General features: G+C 45.4%; 1 protein-coding gene across 3 annotated transcripts in view; it reads right to left on the minus strand.

Annotated features, from left to right (window-relative positions):
- Positions 1-528: 528 nt before the first annotated feature.
- Positions 529-18,454, minus strand: part of Cnksr3 (CNKSR family member 3) — a 94,729-nt gene continuing 76,803 nt past the window's right edge. For all 3 annotated transcript variants that reach the window (XM_021174253.1, XM_029482786.1, XM_029482785.1), the window contains exons 8-13: positions 15,366-15,434; positions 14,821-14,967; positions 10,278-10,402; positions 7,934-8,142; positions 7,392-7,481; positions 529-2,033 (exon numbers count right to left, since the gene is read on the minus strand). In XM_021174253.1, the coding sequence (XP_021029912.1) occupies positions 1,735-2,033; positions 7,392-7,481; positions 7,934-8,142; positions 10,278-10,402; positions 14,821-14,967; positions 15,366-15,434 (939 nt within the window). In that variant the 3' untranslated portion in view covers positions 529-1,734. The remainder of the gene's footprint in view (positions 2,034-7,391; positions 7,482-7,933; positions 8,143-10,277; positions 10,403-14,820; positions 14,968-15,365; positions 15,435-18,454) is intronic.

Below are 18,454 nucleotides of genomic sequence, written 5' to 3' on the forward strand. Positions count from 1 at the left end.
CCACCTTCCAGACCAGAGAGTCAAAGCAAGCATCGTGTCTGGGCACAGAGCCCACTTAGGTCAACAGGAAACTGGCAGGGGCCAACTCTCCTGGAACACAGCTCCCTCCTTGTCCTTTCCTGTACTCTGCTCACAGGCATGCGTTATATACTGGATGAATCACCACAGAAGCCTCTTCAATCCTGTTTGTGGGGGCTGCACCCCCACCCCCACCCCCAGCCAACAGATTAGTTTCTTGAAGTGCCCCAGACACTGCTGGGAAAAACAATGACACTGGCAGAGGTGGCTACTGTGCCCCTTAACACCGCCACAAAGCCATTTAAGATGGGGGGAGGGGAGGCCTTACTAACTCCAGTCATCCTGTGCACTGCACTTCAGGCAGGGCAGTGGACAATCCCAGTGGTGTGGGAGAGTATGTGGATGCCGGGCTTCAGCTCTGCCTAAGAATAGCTTGGAAAATTTCTTTTCTGTAGTGTCATTTACGTTTGTTTCTTTCGTTCCTCTACCATAAATTCATAAAATCCCAAATGCTTGGAAGAATTTCTTTCCATGTTTAATATGAGCGCCCACACTGCCAACGGCCAGGAGTGGGTCACTTGTACATCTGAACCCACGCTGGATACTCTTTTTCCTTGGGTTTCACATATGACACAAAACAGAAACATTTCAATTATGTGTGACTAAGAGTAAGAAAAATATACAGCTCTATTTAAAACACTTAAATTAACAAGGTAGGGCTTTTTCCACTCTAGCAAAATATTGTACATTCAGTTTTAAACAAGAGTTAATATGCAGACACACATTTCCAAAATACCTGATCCTAGTTGAAAATCAGTGACCATGAGGCTTTCCAAGATATTTCTAATTAGCAAAAATGTGTACACCTGGGAAGGACTGTAGGTTTTTTTCCTCCCTAGAACACAGACATCAAACAGATCAACACTGCAAACTGACCAATGCCTCATAACTCTAACTCTAGTTGCTTCTGCTTCCTGAAAATACACTTTGGCTGTCAGCAAATCTTATAGCTCCTTTCCCATATATAACTGCAACACCTCTCACAAAAAGCACACACTTCTTTGCATATGCTAAGTTACATCAAAGTGTGTTCGTGAATTTGTGTATTGGCTCACCTACATGGAAGCTGTTTACTGAAGGGGGGGGGGGTTGGGCACATGTAACAGCTGATCTGCAGGTAAAGCCCTGCTCCAAAGAGCCTCACACACCTCATTCTGCGGCAGACGCTGCCATACTTATAAATATGCTCTATAACTTTAAAAATCAAAGCAAAGGCTTTTCTCCTTTGGCTTTTTCAGAAGTTGGACCACAAACCAACTATGGGTTTTATCTATGCGACAAAACCCATCAATTTTAGTCCCGCTGTCCAAGAAAACAAAAGTGAACAATTTTGTCAATTCCTGACATTAAGTTGTCTGACCAACACCACACTTTAAAGAGTATGTCTCCATGTTCCCACAGTGGGATGCAGAACTAGGCAGGCTGTGCCATGTTGTCCTTCCTTCTGCCTCCACAGATGGCACACCTAAGATCCACTGGATTTGATGCCCTCTGGTTGACTTGAACACTCCAGAAACAACAGTATACAACCTTAAAAAAAATGGAATGAAGTAAAGTCGCCACGGAGCACTGTGGAAGGAGTCTAAAGAAGCTGTCCACTGAGGAAGAAGGCACTTGCTAGCAGGAGACAGGCAGGAAGCTGGTGGAGCAGCCACCTCAGTGAGTCAACAGCTTGAGGCGAGTCAGCCAGCTGACCAGCAGCGACGGCTCCCCAGAGGACGCCTTGGCCGATGAGGAGGCTGATTTCTTCTTGGAACCTTCCTCCTGGAATGGAATGGTGGCACTGCTGTGTAGATCGGAGTTGATGTAGCACCTGCTCCCTCGGATGTAGTCCGCACCTCGCACCAGGTGCCGCTCAGTCAGGGGTCTAGAGAACCGGTACAAAGGAGAGGCACTTTCTTCAGTGATGGGTGTGATCCGCTCATTGCTGAAGTACCGGCAGAGGGCATCTTCCCCTGTTTTCAAACAAAGACAAACTATCAGGACAAGAACCCCCAGATCTAACACCACACTGTCAACAAACACATGCATACCCAGCTCTCTGCCCTGCAAAGACCTATGAAGGGCTTGGCCCTCCAAAGAGAACCACAGGGGTTCGCCATCAGCGTTATGATGATTCGATGAGAAATGCCAACACGTCTCCACCGCCAACTTATTTACTGACTGTGTATCCTCAGTGGCTGCACTGTGCTGAGAGCCTTTGGGAGGTGAGGCCTGACTGGAAGACACTTCTCACAATGGGTGGTCCTCTGCAGGCCATACCCACTCGCTCTCACTGTAAACGTGGCTCGAAGCAGTGAGCAAGGGCCTCCCCACAGCTTGAGTGCTGTACTGTCTTAACTCTCCTTTCTCTTCTGGGTTAGTTATGCTCGCCCTTCACAGGAAGAGCATAGACAAATTCTTCACCAACGTGTAACCTAAGTAGCCCATAGCAAGGGATAAAGCAAAACAAAGACTTGAAAAAGATGAGCATTTGTTTGTAGCTACAGACAGAGCCTCCCTGGTTCTTAAACAATCCACTAAAAGAAGCCACACACAATTCCCTGGGGTGATGAATTACCTTGAGAAGGTACACTGACCTCCCCATCAAAGGTTTTGGGGTATCAAGCAGAAAACTCATTTTAAGAACTGTCCTTTAAAAGAAAATATAAGCTTGTGAAATGGTTCAGTGTGTGTGGACACTTACCATGAAGTTCAATTTCTGAAACCCACATGGTGGAATTAAAAAACCAACTCCTCGAAGTTGCCCTCTAGTCTCAGCATCCATTCTGGCACCTATATATTTACACACACACACTCATACAACACACACAAATGCACAAGCATGCATACAGCACACACTTAAATACAGACATCACACACACAAGCACACACACTCACACACCACAAACAAAAACCACAAACACACACAAGCATGCATGCACTCTCACACACCACACACAGACACCACACACATGCACACACCACACACACACATACATATATACACACTTGTGCACACAGACAGATACCATAAATATGAACACACTTGCACACACACACATATAGAGTTAAACACACATCTGCACATGCACACATACATGTACAATTTTAAGTTAGCTTGCCTAGGATAACAGTTTCCTAGTACTCAGAAGTGGCTGCAACTGGGGTCCAATCAGAGCAAGATACTTCTCCAGCTGCAGGGGATCTCACTGTTATCCACATGGCACATAGCACACATGAATTAAAGGCTCATGATGGTTTATCCACAGGTTTTTTTGTTTTTGTTTTAAAGGACAGGCCATGAGGCTAGTTAGTGTATAATGTAATAGAATAAGTGGAGCTAAGAATGTGGAACCTAACTTGTAGTGGAAACCCCAGAATGTTGAAGATCATCTGCCAAGGAAGACTGCAGATACCAAACAGAGCCACTCTAAGAGATGCCCTGTGCCTGCAATCAGAGCAAGGGTATGGAGCAAGATGTCCAAGCCCTTTGAAGCATGTATTATGTTACTATGCTACTGAGGTTGTTATATGTGGAGTTAGACATGGTTTGCCTGGCTACGTTTTAGTCTTGTGCTGTCCTGGAATGTTAATGCTGCAATTGAGTACTAAAAGGGCATAACTTCCCTTTTGACTTCAATAGAGGCTCACAGAGCTGTCCTTGAATCTCAGAATACTTTGAACTTCCCAACAATACCAAAACTACTAAGATGATGGGTTGGCGTGGATGCCTTGTGTATTATAAGGTGGAAGCGAGCCTTAGGAAGACAGGGATGGAATGTTGTGGTAAGATTGCGCAATGTTCCCCAGGGGTTTGTGTTCTTAGTAATAGTGCCCCAGCTTCTGCTGCTGCTTTGAGGAACTGTGGGAGCTTTACGAGGCGGGACCCAGGAGGTCATTTGGGGTAAGCTTTGGAAGGGTACAGTCCAGATCCTGGTTCCAGCTGCTCTCTGCTTCCTGGTCTATCACCAGGTAAGCAGCCTCCTCCTGCCTCAGGTCAGAGCCTTTCTGCCACACTTTCCTCACATGACAACTGAAACTGTGACCCAAATAAACATTTCTCTAAAGTTGTTTCTGTAAGAGTTTTCAGTAATATGACATGAAGTGGCTAATATATTCAGGTTCCTTCAATGACCAAGAGGTAACACAATGGCCCAGCAGAACAGGAGAACCGGAATGTTTTACCTTTATATTTGCATAACTCCACTTAAAATAATAAACCAAAGACAAAAAAAATGTGTTTCTATCATTGCTTAGATGGCTCCTAGTGATATTCTGCACACTGCCTTGTTCAACCATTATCAGGAAAGCCTCCTCCTATGCAGATGGGAACAAGTATAGAGATCCACAACCAGACACTGACTACACAGAGAGTGAAGGACCCTGGAACACTCAGCGCTAAGTGGGATGTCTCCATAAAATCCCTCCCCTCAGAGATCAGGAACCCTGCAGAAGAGGAGGCAGAAAGAGCGTAAGAGCCAGAGGGATGGAGGACACCAAGAAAGCAACGTGCTCTAAGCCAATGTGATGGACACAGAGACTGAGACAGCAAGTTCAGGGCCTGCGTGGGTCTGCACCAGGTCCTCTGCGTATATATTATGGCTTCTACTTTAGTGTTTTTATGGTATTCCTGAGTGTGCAAAAGAGTGGCTCTCTGATCCTCATACCTTCTCTTGGGCTCTTTTCCTTCTGTTGGTTTGTCTTATCCAACTTCAATGTGGTAATTTTTTTTCAATCTTACATTTAATTTTTTCAAATGGAAGGAAGGAAGGAAGGAAGGAAGGAAGGAAGGAAGGAAGGAAGGAAGGAAGGAAGGGGGGTTGGAGAGATGGCTCAGTGGTTAAGACCACTATCTGCTCTTCCAGAGGTCCTGAGTTCAATACCCAGCAACCACATGGTGGCTCAGAACCATCTATTCTGGGATCTGATGCCCTTTTCTGGCATGCACGTGTACATACAGATAAAACACTTATACATAAATAAATATGTAGCAGAGGATGGCCTAGTAGGCCATCAATGGGAAGAGAGGTCCTTGGTCTTGCGAAGATCATATGTCCCAGTACAGGGGACCGCCAGGGCCAGGAAGCAGGAGTGGGTGGGTTGGGGAGCAGGGTGAGGGGAGGGTATAGGAGGCTTTGGGGATAGCATTTGAAATGTAAGTGAAGAAAATATCTAATAAAAAAAAAAGTAAAAAAAAAATCATGAAAAAGAAGGAAGGAAGGAAGGAAGGAAGGAACCCAGCCACTAGGGTAAAAGTCAACAACGAAACTGTCACTTCTACCTGCTGGGAAATGGAAAATCAGTTTTCTTCAACTGGATGATGCTGGCTATATCAACCACGGCAGCACAGGCCTAACGCTCAGGAACGGCTGACTCACATATAGCAGACAGCACAGTTTCTCTATGCGTGCTTTTCACTTGATATAGCAGACAGCACAGTTTCCCTATGCGTGCTTTTAACTTGGTTAGTTCGGTGCTGTTTCGGTTTTCCCTGTTGAGTATGGTTTTATTTTTTTTTTCTTAGCTGGGGGTGGGGGGGTGGGGGCTTATATTAGGTTTTTGGTTTTTGAGAAAGAATTTAAACCTGGGTGGGTAGGAAGCAGGAGAGGATCTGGAAGGACATGGGGGAGGGAAAGGGTTTGGCCAAAATATAATTTAAATTTAAAATTTAAAATTTAAAATAATAAACGATATACATACACACACATTCATACATACATACATACATACATACATACAGATATCATTTTTAAAGCACTCTATTTAAAGATAAAAGCCAATATGTAATGGTTCCAATTATCAGAGTGTCTTTTCTAGAAGCAAAGATGCTTTAAAGTCAAGTGCTTCAGACTGGGAAGAAAACACAACTTCAGAAAATGCTCAGATGTGTCCCTGAGTCAGCAAACATTGTCATTAAAATCGTGGGGAATCCTTAATGAAAGCCTCCTGTCTCCCAGCATTTCTGACCAAAATCTTTTCACCTTGATTTATCTCCCTGCCTGTGTGTCCCTTGCTCAAGTCTGAGAAATAAATATCCTGTTACACTGTCAAAAAAAAAGTCATATACTGTATACATCTATTTACAAAACTGGCAAATTCATGGACCAGGGACTCTCAGGGACTGAGAAAGGCAGAATTAGCCATAAGGACCAACAGGTACAGAATGCTTTATACAGTATGGAAATGTTCTGTGATTAGACTGTGGTGACTAATGTACAATTCTGAAAAGGTTAAAACCACTGAGTTTATATATCCAGAGGGCACGGGTTCCATCTCAGCAAAGTCACACTATTTTATTTCCTAAGTACCCGTGTGCAGAGTGACATCATCGCTTCTAAAGCTGTCAGAGAGTTCTCATGAGCCTCAATCCCTGCACTCCATCTCTCCATAGAAAAAGAACAGCCTAGAGCCACACCCACGGAATGGCAAGGAACACATTAGCATCTTAAATCTAAACAAGGCCAGCCCTGCCACCTGCTGACTACTGCATAGACTTTTTCTCTGTAGCTGAGAGCTTCAGAAACCAGAGACTGGCCTCTTGTCCCTTTGTCATGTTGGCTGACAGAGCTACCCAGGAGATGCACCCTCGGAAGGTTTGGCCTCCACAGTTTAATCTGCTTTCTCACAGCTGAAAGAGCATCTTCCTCTGCCCCTCACTTGTCTTGTTTCAACATTACTAAAGCAATGTGGACATTTCCACCCACCCAGTGTTGGGAATCAGATCCTGTCTGGCAAAATGGGTAAAAGTTTTTGTCTTTGCTTTTGAGATAAGGTCTCGCAATGTAAGCCTGTCCAGCCTAGGACTTACTATGTAAGCCAGACTGGCCTCAAACTCAGAGATCTGCCTGTCCTGGGATTAAAGGCAAGAGCTGGGATTAAAGACACATACAACTGTGCCAAGCAGATAAAAAGATTTATAAATGTTTCCTTCAACACTAGTGTAATAACAAGTAGCTGATTATAGGGTGAATTAAAAACAATTTTCAGATGTTATGCCTTAATAATTTAAAGAGGATTTGTTTGTTCATTAAAAATCAAGTTTAAAAAAAAAGGCACATAATTAAGGATACTTAATGAATGTTTTGTCTAAAACGTGAATCCTTTGTATCCAGAACCTTTTAAAAAGCCAGGATGAAGGAAGGTACTTTCCCATTCTAGAAACAAGCAGTATTGCCGGACCCTTCAGCAGGCCTGAGTTACTGATGACAAGCTAAAGTCTGAAGAGCTAAGTGGGTCTCCAGTCAGGAATATCACCTTCGGGAATAAAGCATGGGGTAGCCTGGGTCTACTAACACCATTTAGCCCTTTGCATTTGCTTAGATAAAACATACCTTTCCTCCCATTACCTCGAGGTTTAGCAAAAGGGTCCACGATCCCCATCCAGTTCCCATCTGCAGGCATGGACAGAGGCCGGGGTTTGCCTTCAGAGAGCAGACGGTGAAGCAACGTGAGTGACAATATCAACTTTAGACAGTACCTCCCTTCACTTATATATTAAAAAATACTTTTATATACAGCCATATCCACTTAAATAGAAGTGAAAGCAGTGACAAATTTTAAAGCCCCACGTTGACACTGGAGGTAATCAGGATAGAGGCATGCTGAAGTTGAGTCTCTGAGTCTCCAGTGCCAAAGTTAAAATTGTAACGTGAGCTCACCCAGCTGGGCTCCGATGCCAGGAAGAGCAACGGCTCAACAAGGCTTTGCTTTAGCCAGATGAATAAGGGGCTCATACTTGGAATTTCTTTGAGGTTTATACTTGCCTCAAATCACCTTCAGAGACTGCCAAGTTCATGCCAGAGCTCCAAATAAAGAAGGGGTAGGAAACAAGTAAAAAGAGCCAGCAGAGCATGACGCTCACTGGAGGACTTACCATAGGATGGTGTCTTCCCTCTCATTTTTGTGGGCAGAATATTGGTTTCCACTGAATACCCGGGCAGCTGATCGGAATCCGCAATGGTAAATCTGCGTCTTTGGCTCTCCTGGTCCAGGAAGGAGTTAGGGGACTCGGAACCCTTGCGCACAGGCAACGGCTGCTTACTCTTACTGTGTCCTCTGTAGCCGAAACTCACATTCTCATCCCTGGAAGACAGTGTGTGGTGATCAGGGAGTTTACAGAGCAGCTCTCTTGCTGAAGAGTGAACAACAGGAGCCCAGCTACCACGGGCACACGTCTCCTTCCCACTAGAGAAGAAGCACTACTTAGTACGTCGACCCTTCAAGCACACACAGACGCCCCTGCTGAAGAACAAATGCCACGAACCTGTTAAGCAAACATGGCCTTCCCTTCATGTATGCACAGAACAAATATACCCTGAAAACCTGATTCCTGCGCTCCAGGTGAATCTCCCGTCCGTCATGACAAGAGTCTGCGGCTCTGCTGTGAGTTGTAGCACCATCTTTCTCAAGCAAGAGGAGGATCGATGCCTGAATCCAGACTTGAAAACTGTCAACACTATAAAACGTGCTTCCCAGAAACCAGAGGAGAGGGAACTCAGTATTTCTGACCTCAGGAAGCTAAGTTGGATTGATAACTCCATCCTAATCCTACCTCAGTTTCAATATACAGCAGAACTCAGTTTTTACTGAGCCCAAGTTTGCCAGGTGAACAGTGTTCTTTTTCTGCACTGGAATGTTTTGTGAGGCAATCAGTACAAGCCAAGTAGGCAAACTGCAGAATAAGGAGGGCAATGATGCTACCCACATGCCCTCAGCGTCTCAGGATCTGTCTTCTACAGTCAAACTCACCCTACAAGCTCCAACTCGCAAGCTTCTGTGACTTCTGGCTTGTTGACTTAATTACTTGGCATTTCTCATACCTCAGTGAAGGTGTTCACTGGTGGCCTAGTGTATACGTACAACCGCATGTCTCCCCCAAAGGGATTTCAAGGTCCCAGCTCCCTTCCTTCCTGTGGACATAGCACCTTTCTCATCAGTACATATTCAATGGCACTCTCATTGAAATCCAGAGAGCTGGAAGCTCCAGCCCTACAGCAGTTCCTGACACAATGACCACCACCTTGGTCTGTACGGTTCTAGGGTCCACACATAAAGAGACAACATCCCCTGCAGTTTTAACCCACTCTGAATCTGTGCCACAAGTCCCTGTAAATCAGGAACAAGGCACACTTGTTACCAGATGCCACTGATCACTGCACAAGAGGTAAAGCTCTACATGGAGGGAAGCCACAGGGCAGCTTCTCTGTCCCCAGGCAAGAAACACAAGATAGCAAAACTTCTGATGAGCAGGAACAAATGAGCCAGGCACATTCACTACGACAACTGCTGCTCCACCTCTGCCTTCTGACATACAAGGCGTCCTTCTTGGTTTGTGTTTGACCAGGTGACTGAGACCTTGGCAGTATCAGAGGCAGAAACAACCAAGTCTGTTTGTGCCAAGGGGTAATGTGGCCCCTCACTCAAGTGTATTCTGAATAGAAGCAACATCTTCTAGTGTCACCAGCAGATGTCCATATGTGAGCCCACGAGTGAGCCTGGAGCACACAGCTCAATCACTACTGTCCTCCCTGTGACCACTCCACTCCATCACATCACAGGTAAGACACAAACCAAGGATTAATAACACAAACACACATGCACCTTGCTCACACACACCTCAATTCATATCACCTCACAATTTTTCAGAGTGTCATGGTGTTTGTGCATCTGTGTATATATGTGTATGTGTGTTTGTGTATATTTGTTTGTATATATGTAAGTATGTAAGTTTGTGCATGTGTGTGTTTTGTGTGTCTGCATGTATATGTGTAGATGTATGTATGTGTGCCTGTGTATATTTATGTATGATGTGTGTCTGTGCATCTGTATGTGTGTGTGCATATACATGTGTGCCTGTGTTTATTTGTCTACATATGTTTGTGTTTGTGTGTGCACATGTGTTTATCTTTCTTGGTAAAATCGGGACACAATTTTAATGACTCTCACACAAATACTTGTAGTGTCCTCTCTACAAGTGAATCTATCATGGAACTGAGAAAACTAGCGCCCCAGGCAGTGTCATCCAAGGCCCCCAAAGCATAAACTTCTGTGGACTTTTCACAAGTGAGATAGATATGTTGGCATTCTTTTCTTAAAGGGCATCTCAGGATCAAATATATAACTTTTAAGATCCATGAAGTGAGTGAGACCCATCCCTGGTTCAACACCCACCCATGCAGCCGCTAGCAGTCCACTCAATGAAATGGTGGCTAACATACCGGGGAGAGTAGGGGACAGCAGGTGGGGGAGGGATGTATAGGTCCAGGATGGCTGGCTTCTCCTTCTTCAGGGAGGCATCCATGGTACTCTCTGGGGACTGGGTGGTGGTGGGCGGGGGTGAGGTCTGCAACGAGAGAGCCACACACAGAGTGAAAGGGCAGAGGTCAGCATGGAGATCCTTCTTGAAGTATCTGTTCCCCACACAGAACAAGGCAGAGTACAAGCAGATGCTGAGCTCACGCAGGCTCACACGAATACTAACAGTGCTCAGTATCTGTGTTCCCATGAAGCAACTGGTTCACGAGGGGACCTAGAAGTCACTTTTAACTCTAGCCTTAGGAAAACCACTTAAAACCCCTTCCTTGTGCCGCAGTTTCCTCCTCTGGGAAAAGCATGCAGCGGTGCCCAGCTGATTAGGAGAGTGGTCTTGGGGCTGTGGGTGTGAGCTTGGCTGGCCTCCTGATTAGCCGCACTGCTGAGGCAGCTCGCACAAATTCTGTGCCTCATCTGTGTGACAGAAATCGATGGGAGGAAGACCCTTATCCAGCTGGGCAGCTGTGGTAACTGTGGTAACACATATGAAGGGCATGTGACATGCTTGCTGCACGGAAAATATACAACTCTGTTGAATTTAGCAGTGGGGACCCACAGTACAAACACTCGTGTATAAATTACCTTTAAAAATTAAATCCTTACTTTAATTACACTACTGACCTCAAGGGACTTACATTTTTATTAAATATTTAATACTCATACATGACCATGTTTGGATCCAATCCACACCCATTCCCTCTTTTCCTCTCAAATTCTTGTTCTCTTGTTCCCTCCCCGTCCCCATCAGCAGGCCTCTAACTTTATGGCCAGTCAGTATTGCCTGAATGTGCCTGGGGGCAGGGCCATCTGCTGCAGCAGGGGTAGCCTGTCAGGGTCCACATCCCTGAAGAAAACAGACTGCCCCCTCTTCCAGAAGCCATCAGTTGCCAGCTGCTCCCCAGAGTATGAGGCTTCGTGAGTTGGGTGATCCGTGCTGGGATTTTGGCTGGCTTGTGTAAGTCTTGCACATGCAGAAAGGACTTATCTAAAATCCCCCATGAGACCTTCTACAATATAACAATGGCACTGACCAATCAGCTCCAGCTAGGAAAGGACCAGTCGGGTCCTCACAGTTAGTATGGGAGCCACGGCTGAAGGCCAGCAAGTCCATGCTAGACACTGGGTGGGGAGGAGATGCTCCCCTTTGACCTCAGGTTGTGATGGAAGCAAGGGAAGTTAATGTAGACAGAGCTATGGTCACCAAGAGAATCGAAGTGACAGCAACATTCAGAAGGGATATAAAGGCACAGAGGCATGGGCTCTGTCTATCTTCTACAATAATCTCCCAAACTGAGCCCTTAATTCAGTTCAATATGGACTTCACTGATATCCAATATATCATTATCTGAAAGCACAGGGTCAAAATCCAGATCCTTGGGGTCACTCCCATAAGACATCCCTGCCACTCTCCAAGTCATCAAGAATGACTTTTGTTTAGGAAAACCCTCATCTGTCAGGATGCAGCCTAAAATCAGAATGGTGGCCATCTCTCAGGGGCAAGGACACAGTACAGGTGTTGAGGAGGAGGAGGAGGAGAGGACACCCCTCCCTCGACTGTTGAGCACCCAGGCATAATGAATACTGAAGACTGAGGCGGCAAACAATATCCAGGGTCAGGAGCTGAGCAAGCCTATGTTCCTGTCTGCCAGTGTTTATGTCCTGCAAACAGCCTGGGTGCACAGTAAGAGCACTTGGTAGTTGAGGCGCATGGCAGTGTCTGCATCTTCACGGTGGGTACTTCCCTGGGTCAGAAACAAAATTAAATGTGTTGCCGTGAAGCTCTTCGTTGCCGTGAAGAGAGAGAAAATGGAAGTGTGCTCCTTCCAAAGTCTATTTCCAAAAGTCAAGGGATGAGGGGGCTGGAGAGATGGCTCAGCAGTTAAGAGCACCACTGACTACTCTACCAGAGGTCCTGAGTTCAAATCCCAGCAACCACATGGTGGCTCACAACCACCTGTAATGGGATCTGATGCCCTCTTCTGGTATGTCTGAAGAGAGGACAATGTACTCACATACAAACAATAGATAAATCTTAAAAAAAGAAAAGAAAAAGAAAGCGAGGCTTAGGAAACATTTCACCCAAAGCTCACAGACAACGACACACGGCAGGGCTGGCACGTGAGCCCATGAGGTGGGTGCTGCTTGTGGACTCAAGCAGGAGTCCCATCTCCAAGGCCTTGCAAATCATCCGTCGCTCATCTGAAGCACCTCATCACCAGGTCACTGCCTCACATCTACACATGCACAGCTACCTCCTACATGGTGCCTCTTGGGTCTACATATAGTCACGAGCTGGATGCTGCCCCCTCAAAATTCCTATGTCAGGGTCCAGTGACCCCTGCCCTGGAACCTGTGAACGCAACTGTATCTGTGTGCCATGATAAAGTCGAATGAGGACATTAGGAGCCAACCTCGTTTGTGTAACGTAAAGACTGAGGGAGGGCCATGGGAAGACAGAGAAAAGATGGCTATTTCCAAGCCAGAGAGTCAGGCCTCAGCAGGGTCCAACCCTACAGATTCCTTGACCTTGAACCCCAACCACTCCACCTATAGATCTTTGTTATGGCAACCCTAGCAACATAACACAGATATGAATATAAAACTAGGTGTCAACCTGCCACCTGAGGGTGAAGTCCATGGCCTCTAGCCTGGTATCCTATCTCTGCTTTTACATAGCTCAACTTTACCTACCTCTTAAAATGCTGCATTGTGTATGTAGTTTACATGTCAACTCATTCTTTTCACGCTTGATTTTATGCATATGACTGTTTTTTCTGCATGCGTGTCAGCACACCATGTGTGTGCAGTGACTGTGGAGGCCAGAAAAAAAAAGTGTCGGATCTCCTGAACTGGAATTACAGAAGGTGTGAGCTCTGTGTGGGAGCTGGGAATGGAGCCTGAGTCCTCCAGAAGAGCAGCCAGTGCTCTTAACTGCTGGTCATTTTAACACCTAACTGACTTAGTCACGTGTCCCACATGCTCCAGTCTCTCCTTGGTGCTGCTGAGCTCCACTCTGGTATCTACACCTGTGGATACAGCTGTTACAAAGCGCTCAGACACACAGCTTGAAAGTCCTGCACCTTTCACCTGAAGATGCAAAATAAAAATCACAGGCAGCTCTATAAATGAACTGTGGTCTAAGATTTAAGGACCTTTTAAAGACAAGGTCTCACTTTGTAGCCCTGGCTAGCCTGGAACTCACTTTGTAGACCAAGCTGGCCATGAATTCACAGGGATACACCTGCTAAGATGTTAAGGGCAGGCATCACCACATTTGGCTTACGGACCTTTCCTAAAAACAAAACCAAAGGTTTGAAGTGTTATTAAGAAGAAAACAGTGGCTAATGGGTTTGCTGAGGGTTGGGAGGTACTTCTGGGCCCCTTAGCCTCAGCTGAGACAGTAAAGGCAGGTGATGCTTACAGAAGCTAAGTAATGAAACTCATACAAGGCAGTTGGTTTGCCTTGTACACACCACCATGGGCTGGCAATTTTGAGTTGTGCCTAAGCAACAGTGTGCAGCCGCTGCTCACCCCCGACCCTTGGCCAAGTGCTGCTAAGCATGCTAAGCACCATGGGTGCACTACCATCAGGTTCAAGCTGTGTGTGCTGCACTCAGTGCCAACTGCTATCACCCCATAACTGGAGAAGGGGGGCTTCTAAGAGTCAGGAAGTAAACAAAACACACAAAGGTGGGGACACTCTTGAAAGTTACAAGGACTTCCCGCGACATTACACGGGTAGTAACGGTTCCCCGACATTACACAGGTAGTAACGGTTCCCCCGACATTACACAGGTAGTAACGGTTCCCCCAACATTACACAGGTAGTAACGGTTCCCCCGACATTACACAGGTAGTAACGGTTCCCCCAACATTACACAGGTAGTAACGCCTGCTGGGGAGAAGAGACACTGACGGGACGGATGAAACTGCTTGCCAGTCATGACCGGGATGCTAAGGACACAGCTTTGTTAAGTTGTCACTTGTGCTGGGGTGGGCTTTTCAGTGACAGAGCAGCCTCTGAGTCACCATGCTCCCATAAGTAGCCCCAATAAACTGACTGTCAGCTAGACTTGGATGGTTGGCCACGGATGCCCTACCTGGGACAAACGAGCACTCCCCAGGAAAAGCCACAGAACTTTGCTTTAAATAAGTGACAAGACAGAAGGCGAGCCTTCCACCTGTGCCACCTGCAGTGGCAGCACCTGGAACGTGGCTGGTGAGATGGAGGAACTGAACTGACCTTTTAATTATTTAAAGAGTCACATATGCCAAGTGGCTACCACACAGTTCAGCAAAGACCTACAGTTTACGTTTTCATGCAAGCAGGACTGGACAGTAATGACTGGCAAACCAGCTCCTAAAAACCAATCACCTTCAAATTTTAATCCCTCTTTTTAGACCTGTGCCACAATCTACTCTAGAGGAAAGTCTCTGACGGTCAGTTACCTGCACGAGCGGTGGCTTCCACCGCAGGTTCTTCAGTGGGGCCGGAGTGAAGCTGAAGGAGCCCGTGGGCCTCTTCTTCAGCAGCAGCACCACACCCGTGGGGTTCTCTCTCAACTTTTTCACCAGATTTTTCAACTGCCACCCGACCTTGGGAAAAGGAGGAGGAAGGCGTGGTCATGAGCCATGAAAATCTAACCAGTGAACTCATGTTGAGGAAATACAAGTTATGAGCAAATGGGTAAATGCAGGTGTGTTCAGGTTAGCCCTGACTGCTTCAAACGGTGGAAATACAGGGTACACATTGTAATTCTTAATATGGAGGTTGGAGAGATGGATCAGCCAGTAAGAGCATTACCTGCTCTTGCATACTGAGTGATTCACAGTTGCCTATCATGACAGGTCTAGGATATGATACCCTGTTCTAGCACATATGTGCACATATGTGTACACACACACACATACACAAATTTTTAAATGAAAAGGTAATTAAATTTTCTGAAGGGAGATCATTCAACTTTCAATCATACCCCAATAAATGAACTCACCACTGTCTGCCGATTGACTTGAATGACCTCATCGCCAGCATGAATCTTTTGAGATCTGTCTGCAGGAGACTGCATAGAAACAAAGAGACCTGGCTTAGGTGTTGAGCCCTCTCTGTCAGCCTTTAGCTCTTTCTTCTGTATAAGAACCAGCAACAGAAATAAAGCTTCCTCAAGATAAAATAAAAACTATGTTTTAAAGTAGTCCATGGGCCTTAGAGTATGAATCTTGTATAATCTATTATGATGTTGGCTACAGTGGATAGCCTCTCCATTAACACCCGACTTTGTCTAAAATATGACATGTATGGGTACACTGTTGAAGTAGTTAGCTGATAAAAGGCATGAGTTCACCTATAAATAATAAATAAACATCTCCCCGTCAACATTCACCTTGCAGAAGTAGGTAAACGGTTAAACTTGTAAGTATCACTGTAATTCTTACAAACATAAATCTTATTTCTATCTTGTTTTACATATCACTATGATGCTACTAAAATAAGAAGTTAACAGACCAACACACACACACGGTGGCATATGCACACCTACAGGAATATACACACATACATCCACAATCACACTGGTAAATATGCACATGAACATACACATCATATGTACACACACAATATGCGTCATATGTGGGGCTGAAGAGATGTTTCTGCAGTTAGGAGCACTGGGTGCTCTTCCAGAGGACCTAGGTTCAAGTCCCACATGGTATCCCACAACTGTCTGCAACTCCAGTTCCAAAGAAACTGGCGCCTTCACACAGACATACATACAGGCAAGACACATGCACATTCTTTTCTCTTTCTTTCTTTTTTTTTTTTTTTTTTTTTTTTTTTTTTTTTTTTTTTTTTTGGTTTTTCGAGACAGGGTTTCTCTGTGTAGCCCTGGCTGTCCTGGCACTTACTTTGTAGACCAGNTCGAACTCAGAAATCCACCTGCCTCTGCCTCCCGAGTGCTGGGATTAAAGGCTTGCGCCACCACGCCCGGCTCCACATGCACATTCTTAAAACTATGCTTAGTACTTTCTGAAATCTAGTGCTTAAAAACAACAAAAAGTCCATAAAAGGATGTAAGCCAACATGGTGCCCAGAACACTCTTGTTCACTAAGTGAATGAAAACTTTCTGTTTCATGCATTTCACACAGTGAAGTGGGAAAGATAAACCTCTGGCTTCTAATTAAGCATTATCTAGGTCACTATAATTAATTTTGTAACGTATATGAGTGGGTGAAACTTCAGTTACAGTTACCTGAGGGCAAAATAGCACCTTTGAACATGAGGGCAGCCAACCAGGCTCAAACACACTTGCTGGATTTTTCTCACTCGGCTGCTGCGACAGGCTCAACAAGAAATTAGCAGGCGGTGTTAAACTGCAGAAATGCTGTCTTTGGCTCGTCAGGTGAAAGCTCAGAAAACTATGCTGGGTATTTTTTTTAAAAACATCTCGTATGTTGCCATAAGAACAGGCAAAGCCTCCCCCAAGAATAGCATCGAGCTCAACACAGGGAGGACGACAGCAACCCAGAGCCTGTTTCTCTTCAGTTGCTTTTAAAACAATGAGTGTTCCTTTCTGCACCTGTGTGTGGACTCCTGCAGTTAGGTCTGACCCTGCGGACATCCTCATCAGCACCATTATCATGCATCTAAGAACAGGGAGGGCTCTGCTAAGAAGAGCCTGCTGGCTTTCTGTCAAGCTGGAGTGCAGGATGGGAGCAAGCTTAGGTAGAGAAGCAGTGGGTGATCTCTGACCACCACTGCTCACCTTCATCCAAAGACTCTAAGGGAAGTCAGAATTACCCCCACTGACACTTGAAGAGCTGGCCTGGAGCTGTGCATGGATCACTGGAGATCACCCTGAGCATAACCCTGAGAGATAAGATTGTAACTATTTCTCAGCTACATGACTCAGTCCCGGTCTAGTAGTTCCAGGCCCTCAGTAACTGCATGCTGAAGACTAAAGGAATAGATAATGTTTAAATGGGCTGCCAAATTGAATTAAATGAGCTTTTTTTTCCCCCCACTTTTCTTAATCTTTAACTTGATTATAGCCACTTCTGTTCTAAGGTGGTTTCTTTTCAGTTCTGGATGAGAACATCAGAGCAGCCTATATACAAAGAAACCATAGGTCTGCCACCCAGGTTCATGGTTCTGGTAGTAATCTGCAGAGGAAATAAATATCTCTAACTCATCAGCACCATCATCTTAACCTTGAAGAACTGGGGATTCGTTTGGGGCATCATTTTATAAGAGATGGCCTAGGAGTCCTTGTTAATAGACATGCAATCATATTCAAAGGCAGCACTGCTTAGTCTCCCATTCAACTCTTATCTTTAAACGAAAAGGACAGAAGAGAGAGCAACCCAGGCCTTCCGGCAGCATCACGCCAGCACACTACACATTTATCAAAGAGTCACATGGCTTCAAGAAGACCTGGGGGAGTCTGGAACTGCCAAGGTCTGGTCAAGCCGGACAACATAACCACCAAATTAAAAGACTTTACAGCTTCATCCTCTAAAGACTGAAATGGTCCCCATCCTTCTGAATTCCTCCAAACCTAAAACAATGGATGGAGTAGGACCTGAGTCTGCTCTTGTCAGGATTTGGGGGACTACACTAATAAGAAGTGGGGATGAATTATATAAAGGATTGTGTTTGTTCTTTTGAAAGTATGCCCAGATGAAAATCCTATACCATTATTCCCTATGGGGTGACGTGGCCTAGAGATTCCTAGTGAGGGCTAGAGAGAGATGGCTCAGCGGTTAAGAGCATTTACTGGCCTTGCAGTGGACTTGGGTTCGGTTCCCAGCACCTACATCAAGTGGCTCACAACTACCCACAACTCCCGTTCCAAGGGATTTGACTCCCTCTGGCATCTGTTGGCCTCTGGACTCTTGTGGTGCATATAAACTTGTATAGGCATACACAAAAATACATTCACAAAATAATTTGATTAATTAACTAATTAATTTAAAAATCCTTTTACTTCCAAAGGAATACTTACAGGGACACACACACACACATACACACCCATCCCCCACTCATTTGTCCATCAGAGCTATGAGACTGACTTAGGATTTACTCAAGCA

The sequence above is a fragment of the Mus caroli genome, chromosome 10, assembly GCF_900094665.2.
Source record: "Mus caroli chromosome 10, CAROLI_EIJ_v1.1, whole genome shotgun sequence".
NCBI classification, from domain to species: domain Eukaryota; kingdom Metazoa; phylum Chordata; class Mammalia; order Rodentia; family Muridae; genus Mus; species Mus caroli.